At 36.1% G+C, this 14166-nt stretch overlaps 1 protein-coding gene across 16 annotated transcripts in view; it reads left to right on the top strand.

The window, feature by feature from the left end:
* The window catches only part of CPLANE1 (ciliogenesis and planar polarity effector complex subunit 1), a 59453-nt gene that overhangs the window by 4961 nt on the left and 40326 nt on the right, over positions 1–14166 (top strand). For 12 of the 16 annotated variants that reach the window (XM_072921979.1, XM_072921980.1, XM_072921984.1 and 9 more), the window contains 10 exons: positions 189–345; positions 1099–1202; positions 1340–1522; positions 2952–3204; positions 4193–4390; positions 5606–6363; positions 8721–8905; positions 9803–9883; positions 10715–10879; positions 11610–11783. In XM_072921979.1, coding sequence (XP_072778080.1) covers positions 189–345; positions 1099–1202; positions 1340–1522; positions 2952–3204; positions 4193–4390; positions 5606–6363; positions 8721–8905; positions 9803–9883; positions 10715–10879; positions 11610–11783 — 2258 coding nt within the window. The remainder of the gene's footprint in view (positions 1–188; positions 346–1098; positions 1203–1339; positions 1523–2951; positions 3205–4192; positions 4391–5605; positions 6364–8720; positions 8906–9802; positions 9884–10714; positions 10880–11609; positions 11784–14166) is intronic. The other 4 variants (XM_072921994.1, XM_072921988.1, XM_072921987.1 and 1 more) reach the window with 2 other exon arrangements.

Here is a 14166-nt window from a genome sequence, read left to right as displayed (position 1 = left end):
TAATTTTTAAACTTGTGTAAGGACAAAATATTTTCTCATTTGTAAAGCATTTGAAGAAAAAGGTGGTTTTTTTAATAGCTCATGCTTTGTATGGTTTTGTCTTGCATGTTTTTTTACTGTATAGGAATAATCCCATTCTGCAAAATGAAGTAACCACTTGGTTTTGTTGTCTTTTTGTTGATATTCAGTTCTTTGGCATACCAGATCCAGTGGGTACAGCAGACTTGTTCTCTTGTTAATTTGGTCCCTCAGTGTGTGTCTGTAAAATCAAGAGGAGCTCTGCTATGTGCATTTGCAAGAGATGGACTTGTGCTTGCAGTAGCTGTAAATCAAACTGATCCAAAGGTATGTACGACAGTGCATAATTTAAGCTAAGAGTTCAGTTTGAATGAAGTGGTAAAAAGGATCTTAAAACACACTTTTAGGATCATTTTAGCACTCATAAAGGGACATGAAATTATATTTACATTGATATCCCTAGCTAAAATATTTTACTACAACTCGAAATTGTTTATGTGTGATGTTCAGTTAGAAGTTGGTAAGATCCTGTTATTTCTAAGCGGTAATAAAAAAGAAATTAATTACTGCATCATATCTGCAAAGATTCTGGGTGATTCTCAGTCAAACCTCAGCCTAACATGTTTTAGAGTTCCCACTTCATGGTGTTATTCCTATTAATAACTCAGAGGTCAAATTTTAATGTACTTTTTAATGCTAATGATGACAAGGAAAATAGATTAGGTTTTTTGATGTAGATTAGGATGATGTGGAATCCTTAAATGATCCAATTGTTAAGTACCAGAAAGACTAAAGAAGAGTGATGTTACATTGAATGTTTTACTAAAAGTTACATTAAAAAGAATACTCAATTACATATTAAGTATATAATAGTCCTTAGTTATTTTTCAAGTGTAGAACAATGTGTAAAATTCAATAAATGTTCAAATACTAATAAATACTGAAATACAATGTCATTTCCCTATATTGTGATGTTACCAGTCCACCAAATATAATGCATAAGTTAGTAGTAGAACTTTTTTTTACAATAGTGGCATTTTGATACAAACATTTATGATGTCTTTATTTTTTTCCTTCTAGGCAACTCAGGTTTTGTTTTTGAACACCTTGAATTTTGTAACTGTTTCTGGTAGTCTGAAAGGTTGTAGTAGTAAAAGTATCATGACCCCATCCAGGTTCACCAGGTCAGTAAATGACGCTGTTTCTAATGCTGTTGTGGATCTTTTGGTTTTGTGTTATGGGTTGTTTATTTTATAACTATCCTAACCCTCTGATGCTAAAGTTTGACGGAGAAAAAATATTTTTTACCTGCTCAATTTAGATCTTACTGGGTTGGCGATATGAGTTGGACTCCTGATAGCCTTTTCTTGGCTTGCATGTTAAAACGTGGATGTTTGGTTTTATTGACATGTATGGGGGAATTGCTGACCTTAATTGCTTCTGGATGCTCTGTAGAATTTGGACCAGCACAGTTTATTCCATTTCATCCACTAATAACATACAGGTAAAAGGGTTTAAAAAATTTGTGCATTTCTGTCTTCTGGTCTTACCTTATTTCTATCATATTTATTATAATTTTGCATAAATGTTATCTTTCAAAATCACTCTTTGCTTTTCATGTGTCTTTCCAATATCTGTTTCTCATTCATAGTTCTCTTCTATTTCTTATAATGCATTTGTCGTGATGAAAATTGACATTGACAATGTAAGTATACATAAAGTGATGTGTTTTCCTAAAAGTGTTTGAATTTATTAGTAATTAGTTATTAAAATTAGCTTGTTTTTATGAGAAGAAATTAAACTTGCAGACATACTAGAAGTGCAAATTTATTTTAATCAAGTGCTGTTTCTCTGCTTATTGCTTAATTTTACATATAGAACCTGATGTAAGATACTGCAAATAATGTATTTGCATGGACAGAAAGTTGTTGGTTTTTAAAATGTTTTGGGATTCTCCAGATCTAAATTCTGAGATTATGCTGCTGGGTGCATGAGAGAGTAGAAGGATCTTTGATAACACACTTTAGCATAAACTGAAAGTAACACAGTCTAAATAGAGAAAACAAGAGAATCTAAACTTTTTTTTTTTTTTAATCTTATTAACTTTGCATGACTTAAACCAAATAGTGTGTAAATAAAACAGTTTGTGAAGACATTGAAAGAAGTATACTACCTTCTTACACTATATGGTTAAAAAATCAGATACTAGAATGTGTTAAAATACATTAATTATGATGATGTATTGAATATGTGCAGCCACTTTTTTTTTTCAAGTAAACACAAACAGTGTGTTATGTGGCTAATATTAGAATACATGTATTACACAGATTTCTAGAACTTCGTAAGGAGGGATTTCTTTATTAAAAAAACATTTAGAAAGAGAAGATGTGTGTTTATAAAATGTTTTGAATATCTGAACATATGCTGAAATAGAGTCAGATTTTCAAGGGGTTCTTTTCTTTCATATATGACTTTCCTAGCCTAAACCTACAAATTTCGCCTTAAAGCATTTGTCATATCTAATGACAAGTTAGATAAGAAAGTTAATAAAAAGTTTAAAAATAAAGCTAAATAATACAGTTAATGCAGTTAAAAAATAAAGCTAATACAACTTAGATAAGAAAATGTGATATAGAAATTTAGAACTCTAATTATGAAAAAATACAATTATTACTAAAGAAATAATAAGTAGATACTGAAAGCTGGTTTTAATTTATTTAAATTAATATAAGTTGTTGTTGTAGTAAAATACTGGCATCTTGTAAGCATAAATAGTGTTATCAAGAGTGCTTATCATGTGAAAGGTAGACACTTCCCTAGGATTCTGAAGGGATTTATTTGGGTAGTAGATTGCATGGTATTACATGTTCTGAAATTATTTTGTTCATAGTTATTACATATGCTTCTTAATTTTTGATGTATTTCTCTTTTAGACAGCACTACTCTTGTTGTCGAGATTCCAGCCAGTCTCTTGGTTCTTCAGATTCTGAACGTGACTTCTTGAGACAGAGATTCTCTGTTACTTCACATCCGAGACTACCCTACCTCATTGTCTCTGATGGATACATGATAACACTGCTAAGATTTCCTAACAACTTTTCACCATCAGGATTTATGAGATCCCTTTTGCTTGATTCAACCCAACAGCTGTTAGAAAACTTCTGTCAGAATTTGCTGAACTTCAAGGTAGGATTATGAACTATTTTGAAAGCTTATAAGTAAAAAATTTCATGTGCATGAAAAAGTGTAAATTGAAGACCCAATGCCTTTGAATTATAAAGTTGTTTAAGTAATCATATTGATCTGCAAAGCAACGAATACAGATTTCCTGAAATTTTATTCATTTGATGTCTGGGTGATATTTCAGGAAAATGTAGTGTATGGGACAGTCTGAACTGTCACTGTATTATTTTTCTGGAGCTGTAAAAGAAACAGGGATATCTCTATCTATACAGTTGGTTGGGGATGTTGACATTATGCTACTCTCATCAACTTTCACAATGATGCAGGAAGAATTCTGGAAATCTTCTACAACTTAGTCCCTATAGTATTTGTCCACTAGGTCTTCAGGCAAGGGTGGCAATTATAGCTTGGTTAAAACATTTCTGTTTCATTTTCTGTCACTTCTGAATTCTCCATCTGGGAGAAGGGAAGCCATTGAAGGAAGAGGTCCTGCAACTGTTGCTGACCACATAAGATATAAACAGATATTTAGTTCAGAATATTTGCATTTGCTGATAGAATGCAGCTTCTCTTCCAATTCAGTTCCTATTCTGATTTTTGGAAAAGTGAGCTCTTGTGGTATTATTCCTGCATAAGCTAGAATAGTGAGCAAGGATTTGAGGACTTAAATAGATATGTTAATTAGTAAAAATGCAGAAAAACCCTACATACCCTGCAGGCAAATTTCTAGGTTTTTTTCAGGCATCAAGACAGCAGATTCTTTCATTATGAAGTAAACTAAAGTTGTCTGTTGTGAGAGAATTCTGCTTCCCCAAAGCATCATCAAATGGTAGTTTGTTTCTGTGCAACAGATGCTTGCTGACCTGTTTTCCTTGTCTGTCTGGGACTTTTGAACTGAAGCTTTTTACAACAGTAGCCAATTTCCTTAACTTGTTTAGAAACTCTCTGTCTTGCTAGAAACTGATATCTGTTCTGTTGTTATTTCTTCTAGTGTAAAGGGAGATCTCTACAATCACTGTTGTCTTTAAAAGCCAGTCTTTTAAAACAAGTTCAAAATCAAAGTTCTATCTCTTCCACCATTCCGAGATTCCTGGAGGAGGAGGACACAACAGAAATGAATGAGAAAACCATGGATTTGCTGGTACTTAATAGCATTTTTCCACTTACTGTGAAATTATGTACTTTTAAGGTACTTTAAATGGAAATAACCATGGGAATTTTTAAAAAAATAATAATAGGTTTATTTATTCTAACTAGTGTTTTTAAAATAACACAATATTCTTTTTAAAATAACACATATTCTTTACAGGCATGAGAAATAGGCTTATTTTCTCAAACTGGTACTTGATTTTTATTTTTAAGAAAGTTATTTCTTTCAGCATGTATTGACTTTTTGAAGAATATCTGCCAATATACATATATTTCAGTTTATTGTGTTTTAATATTTAGAATGGTTTGTGTGGGAAGACACCTCAAGGATCATCCAGTTCCAACTCATTGCCAGGGTCAGAGAATACCTTTCATTATGCCAGAATGCTCAAAGCCCCATCCAGCCTTGTCTTGGACACTTCATGCATAGGGCAGGCACAGATGCTCTGGGCAACCCATTCCAGAGTCTCAGCACTTTCACAGGAAAGAATTTCTGCCTTACATCTTATCTAAGCCTGCCATCTCTCAGTTTAAAACTATTGTCCCTTGTCCTCTCACTACATGTCCATGTCAAAAGCCTCCTGCTCTCTTGTAGCCTTCTTTAAGTAATGAAAGGCGCTGTAAGGTCTCCCTGGAAAGCTAATACTTTAGCTTCACTTTATAATAAAATGTAACATTAGGTATTAGATATACTGGGGCTTTAGACTATTTTAGTAACAATCTTATTCTTAATGAATAAGATACTTATCTTTATCCTGAGTTTTAGAAGATTCTTTAATAAGTTCCAAAATCTGTATTTGTCTTTTGGAAGAGTGGCCCTGTGAACATAGTTACTGAACGGCCTTTCCCAACTTCATTTTATGCTTTTGCGTTTTGGTTTGTTCTTTGAAGCTTTTAAGCTTTTGTTTAATGTCTTTTATATCTTACAGGTATCTAGCATAATTTCTGTCTTGTATTCTAGGCTTAGTGAAGGATGGGGTTTCACTTTCTGGTATAAAATCTTCTGCTGTATTGGCAGTGTAATTTTGTTGTTAGGTAATTTAATTTGTCTGCCCAACTGTTTTGCAAAGAACGACATTTAATTTGAGATTGAGATGAAACTGCAGTTTATTAGATGTACTAGCATTTAAGCAAAGTAATTAAGGTAATAAAAACTTCATTTATGACACTGACTAAATTATGATTCTTTGCAGTCTGTGTGTGCTCTCTCTCAGTAAACTTGAATTAAACTTGATATTTCGCTTGTCTGATTTAGGACGTTGAAGAAGAATCAGACAATGAAAAGCAGTTTTACCATTGCCCTTCCATCTTCTATAACCAAAGAATCTATTCATCTGTTGGTAAAGTTGATGAAGGCTGCTTAGAATTTGCATCAATGTTTGATACCATCCATGCAGAAGACCATATTGAAGAGAAAGATAAATCATCATTGGAACTATATTCCATTCAAAAAAACCTCCTTGGTGCATGGCAGATAGGGATTTCAAAAAAACTGGAAGAGAAAGATGCATTACTGAATTACACAGTGAACTGCATTATCCATTTTTTTAGAATTGTTCAGTTTGTGAAATGTACTTTGCTAAACCAGGATGCATTTTTGAACAAGTCTGTGAAGAATACTCAATGGATACATTTTGTCTTGAAATATTTTCAGCAGTATTTGACTGTCTTGTACTGGCATTCAAGAGCCAGCGTGACTCGGCATGTGGCAAAGCTTACACTGGAAACTTTAAAACTGATGTTTATAAAGCAACAAGATCTGTTGTTCTCAAAAAACCTTCTGGCATGCTTCTGTCTTTTGAAAATGGTTTCTTATATCCTAAGCAGAGTATGTGTACTACAGTATGAGAGTTTTTTTGCCGCTCCTGACAGTAATACTCTCGTGGAACTTGACTCCCTCACTGTGCCTGTTTTCTTAGTTCTTGATGACAGTAGTACTCACCAGTTTAGCTCACTGAAATCTCTGCTTAGAGAATATCCTCAAGTAAACCATGACGCAAAAACAGAAAAAAGGTATGAATAAGCTTTGCATGGGGAAAATGTATAGGAAAACCAGGTGATCAGGCCCAGCCATCACAGGTTTATGAAAGGCAGATCCTGCAAGATCAGTCTGGTTTTCTGTGACAGGTGACCTACTTGATGGATGAGGGAAAGGCTGTAGATACTGTCCACCTGGATTTTAGTAAAACCTTTGACACAGGCTCCCATAACTTTCGCCTGGAGAAATTGGCTGTTTATGCCTTGGATAAAAGCACTCTTTGTTGAGTTAAAATGGATTAATGCCTGATAGCTTGGCCTAGGAAGTGGTGGTGAATGGACTTACATCCAGCTGCAGCCAGTTGCTGTGGTGTTCCCTAAGGTTCAGTATTGGGGCCAGCCCTGATTAATATGTTTATCAATGCTTAAGGTGAGGGGATTGAGAGCAACTTCACTCGGTTCATAAATAACACTTAGCTGCGTGTGACTGTTGATCTGCTGGAGGGCAGGAAGGCTCTGCAGAGGGATCTGGACTGGCTGCATTGGTAGGCTGAAGCCAATGGTGTCAGGTTCAACAAGGCCAAGTACCAGGTCCTGCCCTTGGGTCACAACAACCTTGTGCAGCACCACAGGCTGGGGTAGAGTAGCTGGAAACCTGCCCAGCAGAAAAGGACCCGGGGATGTTGGTTGGCAGCAGCTCACATGAGCCAGTGTGTGCCCAGGTGGCCAAAAGAGGCCAATGAAATCCTGGCAGCAGGACCAGAGAAGTGACAGTTGTTCTGTACCTGGCACTGGTGAGGCAGCACATCAAGTCCTGTGTCTAGCCCTAGGCCCCACAGTATCTGAAAGTGTCGTCAAACATTGGACCAGGCTGCCTGGGGAAGTGGGCTGAATCATATTTAAAAGATATGTAGCTGTGGTGTTTAGGGACATGGTTTAGAAGTAGATTGGCAATGTTAATGGTTGGACACAATGATTCTAAGGATGTTTTCCAGTCTAAGTGGTTCTATATAGTGAAACAAAAATTGTATGAGTTAAAATATAATGAAATATCCTTTTGTTTTTTTTCCTGCCCTTTACTCCATGGAAAGGCATCATAAACAAAGCATACAGATTAAGGCTCAGACCTATATTTGAATATAGTTTGGTTCTGTTGACTAAACTATTACTGCAAATCAGTTTGGAGGTAACTGATGGGTTGACAGCTGACACCAGGCCTGGTAGTGCAGCATTTATCCAGATACTGAAATTTAGATGCTTTAACTGTCTCTTGTGCATTTCACTCCTTCCTAGTTGCAAAGTCTGCTCATATGCAATATGTCAACGGTGTCTATTTAGTCAGCAAAGGTTTTATTCATAATGGATGTGGTGTCTCAGAGCAATAAGAAAAGCCCATTTGAGGAAATGAACTTACTTAAATTGTCAGAGCTATTTCTTCTGCATACATAAACTTGACTGAAATGTGCTGTCCAGCTTTTAGGAAAATATACTGTTATCACTGGAGTATTTCTATGCTGCAAAACTCCAGTGAATCAAATTGTGCTGTTCACATGAGCAGGCTTCTGCTTTCCAGAGATTTAGAACTTAAGTAGCATTATAACTCATTAATTAATTCCTACTACAATAAAAGGTATTTCTTCAATAATCATTAAATATAAAACTATGTTTTCTGCAAATCTGATATGCAAGTTTCAGTTATATTGGAGAAGATAATCCATATTTTTGATTAATTGGGCTCCAGGTGATGAGCACTGTGCATCTGATTGCTTCTGTGTTAATTATGAACCCAGTAGTACTTCAAGATGCAAATGTACTGCAGTTACGTGCAAGCTTTTTCAAGCCTCTAGCAATGTGTATTTGCTTGTATTGTTAAACTTACTATGTATCTGAGCTGGTACATCTAGTAGGACTGTGCTAGGCAACAGGGACTTGCCAGCCCTAAAACCATTCCGCATTCTTATTTTAATTATTTATTTTATTTAGAATTATTGCATAATTCTGCAATCTTGTTTTATTGTCGTTGCTCTTCTGTGTTATGCTTTAATTGTTTTTTAATCAGTCTTGTTTATAAAGATAGTAATACCTGTTCTGAGGTTTCTATGTCTGAGATTATTTCATTTCCCCATTGTTTGGCTAGCAAGGGGATTAATTTTGGGGGCGTTTAGGTTCTTAAAGTAGATTGCTGTGCTTAAGAAAATTCAGAAATTTAATGTTTGTTAGTCAAAATGAGGCAAAAAGTGCTTAATTTTTTTCCCCCCAGGGAAGTCAAGCAAGTAGTTGATAGAAATTAGTTTTTGGGTGCATAATATAAAATAAAAGAACATAAGAAATTGATGTAGGCAACTTTGTTAACTCTTGCTTAATTTCATAATATTGTACTTCTTGAATTACAGGTTGACTGTACTATGGCGACTATTGTATGAGAAAGTGGTTTGGTATCAGGGGCAGCTGAAAAGAAAAGTGAACAGGAATGCAGAAGAGGTTTCTATTGTCTCATTGCTTTTAAGTCATATACAAGCAACCATCCAGTCTTCAGGAGTGACATTAGAACAACATTTGAAGATTAATTCTGTGTCTGGTCAGTAAAAATGTTAATTGAAAACTAGGAAAATTAGGTCCATCTTAGTAATCAGTTTTTAAAAAAGTGAACATTTAGACTTCTCTTAAAATTCTTATCATAATTCTGTCTTAAATACTTAATGTCCTGGTATGTCTGTAGATTGCATTATACTCTTTAGAGCTTGTTAAGCTAAATAAAAAGACTGAATTTATTTCAGTTTGCTTTGAGCCATATCCTAAAGAATCTGAATGGAAGATTTTAATTGTGATCTCCTGTGTTGTTTCTTCTGAAGTAAATGGGCATCACAATGTGTCTCTTACTGGATTTCTGTGTAGAAAGATTGTTCACTCCATATAGTCATTGTGGTCATGAGTATGTTGTATTCACAAATGTGGTCAGTTTAAACTACGCATCTAATTAGTGTAACCTAAGGTGCTTGGTAATCTAGCATATTTATTCTCCAAATAGTATATAGTTGTAGCCTAATTTCTTACACTTTACTATCTTATATTCTACCTTCCTTTTGACTTCTACACTGCTAAGCCCCACTTCCCATTTATGTCTCCCTTTACAACTCTGTTTCCTTGCCATGTCATGGCAAGACAGAGAGACAGATCTCTCTACCTTAAATGACAATTCTAATGCCTCTTCCTACAGCACTCCATACAATACATTAGCTTCTCCTGGAGGAGAGCTCATACATTACCTATCCTGGCAGGGAGTATTCAATATTCATCTTCCCTCAGATGCTCACAACCTAGACTTAATTGTGAAAGTAGAAGTTTACTGGGGGCTCACATATTTTGTTCTGCTTTCAGTAAGTCTCTGATGCTGAAAGAACAGCGTATGTATTTGTAAATATAAAAGTAACTACTAAAAGTAGAGCTTTTAATTTGTTAATATGTGATTTTATAGGTGAGGAGAAGTTCCTTTTAGGCTCATACAGAGAAGCTGTGGACATTTGGAAAAGATCTCTTTGTGAACTCAAGACAGATGGTAAGGGATAATATCTTTGAGGGTAGAGGGAGTGAGCTGTATAATCATTTTACATTTGTGACTCTGTTTGCCTTTCAGAAAGGGTGCATACTTGAAATTAAGATGGGATGAGTAGACACCAGTCAAAACTTAAGTCTGATTGCTCTCTGAGAAAATGCTGTGCATTTCTATTTTAATATCAGAGCTTTCTTATGACTATGAAGTACTTGGTACAGGAAAGCTCTAAATGAATTAGTGAGAAAGAGTCAAATTAAAACAGATGAACAAAAGTCAATTCCTTTAGTAGCTGTAAAATTAAAATAATTAGTGTTTGGAGAGTAACAAAATAAAACTTGCATAAGGAGTTTTTGTAAGAGGTGATTTGAAACTGGTATACCAGCGTCTCTTTCCAGGCATCATGAGAAAAATTTCTGCTGGTTATTAGAATAAAGAATACTTAATTGAGGAAAAAAAATTCAAGACTATTGGAGGCTTGGTGTGTGTCTAAGCAACTCCACTGTGGTTCAGGCATTCTTTCTTTGAAGGCTGGGTTTCCTTAAGCTCTCCTGTCTTTGTCTGTGTCTTAACAGTTATGCATAGTATTGTTTTAAAAACTGCCATAGCTCTAGAAATAAAAATGTTGTGGATGAGCATTAACTTACTAGGGACTTAGAGGCTGTATAGAAGGATCGTATCCTAAAGTAGCAGCTCCTGATTTCTTCTCCTCAAAGTGGTTTTTTTATGTAGATGTGTTTCTAGAGAGGAAAGTACTTTAATTTGCTGCATCTCTTTTTGTGTTTATTGTTTCTCTTCCACTTGGACTTCTACCTCTTTTTAAATCTTTTAATGCAGGAGGAAAAAGAGCATGTTTTCTTCAGCGTAGATACTATCTTGCAATATTGTATTGTCACCTGTATCAATATAACCTGTGTGAAGCTCAGGGACTCTGTGATCATCTGGTAAGAGAGATTCTAAGGCGATCACAGCTCTCCACAGGTCAGATGGAAGAATTTTCTGGTATGTTTACATTGCCTAAAAGTGTGATAAGGTATGTTGAGACTGAAGATCTTAATGTCAAATTTCTGTGCCCTCACATGCACACCTTTTGACGCTTTACACTTTACACTGTTTTCAGTGACTTTTTCTGATCCTCAGATATTTCAGCTGCACTTGTTGAAATATGTGTTTAGACGACTCTCATTGTCTACTAGTCACCTGCTAAATATTTTTAGACTCAAATCCTCCCAAAGAAAGACTTTGAATAAGAAAAATAAGGGGGAAATAATGTGATTGGATTTGATATTTATTTAACTTTTTTATGATACAATATGAAAACCAGCAAATTTTAGTTTGGTCACCAGTCCTAATTTGACAGTGGGATGTTTTTGCAGATGCTTGTAATTTTTTTTTTCCGAAGTCTGAATCCAAGTGAAATCTAAATTTCCAAGTTTGAAGAAGCGGTTTTTTTTTCTCAATGCAGGTCTAAATTTAGCTGTTAAGGTCCATCTCCAGTCGTTAAAAACCTTGTATAAAAGTCTTCTAATATTAGTATAATGTATAATTATTATAATTATTAGTATAATGTATAATTAGTATAAAAGATTAAGCTCTGTAAGTTCTGAAAGCTTGTCAAGGAATTATGTAAGTTTGCTTATTTAAAATAATGTTTTATAACCTGTGATTAAATAATTTTGGCATTCAAATTTAAAATAATTTTATCATAATGTTTTCTTTTGGTTGTTTTTAGATACCAAGTATTTTCAGCATGAACTATGGATGGTAACCAGCATTCATACTGACACTGCCATGGCTGTGATTCGATCCATGGCACGATTCATGGCTGCTTATTTCACAAAGCAGCTGCTCTATATCTTTCCTCCTCACAATGTTGACATCCTTCATCCCCTTCACATCAAACAAGGTATTTCCTGTACAAGCAGTTCTAGTTGTCTAAATCTTACGATTTTTTTCACATGTATCGATGATGTCAACTTAGCTTTTCAGTGGAGTAGGAGACAGAAAAACCATAAGGAGGTCACAAAAAAAGTGTAGCTGTTACAATTTTTGTTCCAACAGATAGGATCATTTAGGTTGGAAAATACCTGTAAGATCGTTGTGTCCAACCATCAACATTGCCAAACCCACCACTAAACCATGTCCCTAAACACCACAGCTACACATCTTTAAAATACCTACAGGAATGGAGACTCAACTCACTTTCCTGGGCAGCTGGATCCAATGCTTGACAACCGTTGTAGAGAAGCAGTTTTTCCTGATAGCCAGTCTAAACCTCCCCTGGCATAACTTGAAACCATTTCCTCTTCTATCACTTGGCACTTGGGAGAAAAGATGGATCCCAACTTGGCTACAGCCTGCCTGTCTTCAAGAAGTTGTAGAGTAATAAAGTCTCCCCTGAGCCTCCTGTTCTCCAGGCTAAACATCCCCAGCTCCCTCAGTTGCTTCTTACAGGACTTATGCTCCAGACCCTTCCCCAGCCTTGTTGCCCTTCTTTGGACATGCTCCAGCACCTCAATGTCTTCCTTGTACTGAGGGGCCCAGAACTCGCCCTAGCATTCAAGCTGACCTCACCAGTGCAGAGAACAGAGGAACAATCACTACCCAAGTCCTGCTGGCCACACTAATCCTGATACAAGCCAGAATGCCCTTGGCCACCTGGACACACAGTAGCTCGTGTTCAGCCGCTGTCAAGCAATATGCCCAGGTCATTTTCCACTGGTCAGCTTTCCAGGTACTCTTCCCCCAGCATGTAGTGTAGGCAGGGGTTGTTGTGACCCCAGTGCAGGAGGTGACACATGGCCTTGTTAAATACCATACAATTGTCCTCAGCCTGTCAATTCAGAACACTCTGCCTGAGGGTTCCTGTGACCCAGAGCCTTCCTGCACCCTAGAAGGAAGGTCATAGAAGGTCATAGATCAGGTTGGTCAAGCAGGACCTGCCTTTTTCAAATCCCTGCTGGCTGGGCCTGATCCTGGTTGTCCTGTATGTGTCTCATGATGGCACTCAAGATGATCTATGACTTTCCTCTGCACCAGAATCAGGCTGACAGATCTGTAGTTCTCCAGACCCTTCTTCCAGCTCTTCCTGTCAATGGGATGTCCCTTTTGCCAACCTCTGGTCAGCTGGAGCCTCCCTGATGAGCCAGGACTGTAGGTAATGATGGAAGCTGACTCAGTGAGTACTTCCTCCAGCTCCCTCAGTACCCTTCAATGGATCCCATCCAGCCCAATGGAATTGTGTGTGTCTAAGTTGTGTATCAGCTTGCTGACCATTTTCCCTTGGACTGGGGTCTTCATACTGTTCCACATTCCTGTCTTCCAGCTCAGATGGCTTGCTACCCAGAAAACTGGTCATACTATTAATGACTGAGGAAGGAAAGGCATTAAGTATCTCAGCCTTTTTATCATCCTTTGTCACAATTTTGCCTAAAGATCTAGCTCTGACTGTCTTTGATCCTCTCAAATGTGAGATAACAGCAGTGCTGAAGAAGTGATTGAATTGAATCTGTGATCTGGTGTGACCTCCAACTGAAAAGCCAGAGGAAAGCATTTTCTTCCTTTGTTCGGAAATTTTTATTTTCAGAGTTACTTTTTCAAATGTTTGTGAGAATAAAGATTTAATTGGAAGCATTTTAAGTACTCTGCCAGTAAGATGATATTATAATGCTGTGTATGTTTTTACAATATTAACTTATTTTGATTTATTAGGTTTTCTGTAATATATTTGAATGCATTGAGAACTTTTAATGTTTCTGTACTACAGCATGCACTTGTATCTACTTTTTTGTTCATGGTCTTTGAATGCTTTATTTGGACAGCTTTCAAGATAACACCTACAGAATAAAACCTTGATTTTAATACTTGGCTAGGCAAAGATCAATGTACATGATGAGACAGTTGGGGTAAAATTACATTGCGCAAGCTGGATTATTCGTTAGTATGAATATCTCCTAAGTAATGCCACTGTCTGAGCAAAACAGAAGCTGTGAGAGAAACAAATAACTCCTTAGAATTCATGCTGATCAGCATCCCTCCAGGAGAACCAGGAGGGATGCTGATCAGCATTTGAAAAACAAATCTAAATCTAAATTTAAAAGGAGATACTAATTTGTCTGAAGTTTCTCTCCATATACTCCCCTAAAATCAAAGAATTACAGAATATCATGTACTGTTCTTTCCCAAAAATGCATTTTAGCATTCTGTCTTCTGCAATAAGTGCAGTTATATAAACAATGTGGGTACACTAGGAAAACTCTAGGAATTTTCATTTATCTCGTGTACCCTCT

Source organism: Taeniopygia guttata, chromosome Z (assembly GCF_048771995.1).
Source record: "Taeniopygia guttata chromosome Z, bTaeGut7.mat, whole genome shotgun sequence".
Classification (NCBI taxonomy): domain Eukaryota; kingdom Metazoa; phylum Chordata; class Aves; order Passeriformes; family Estrildidae; genus Taeniopygia; species Taeniopygia guttata.
The sequence above is the reverse complement of the archived record's forward strand: the minus strand, read 5'-3'. Positions and strand labels throughout refer to the sequence as shown.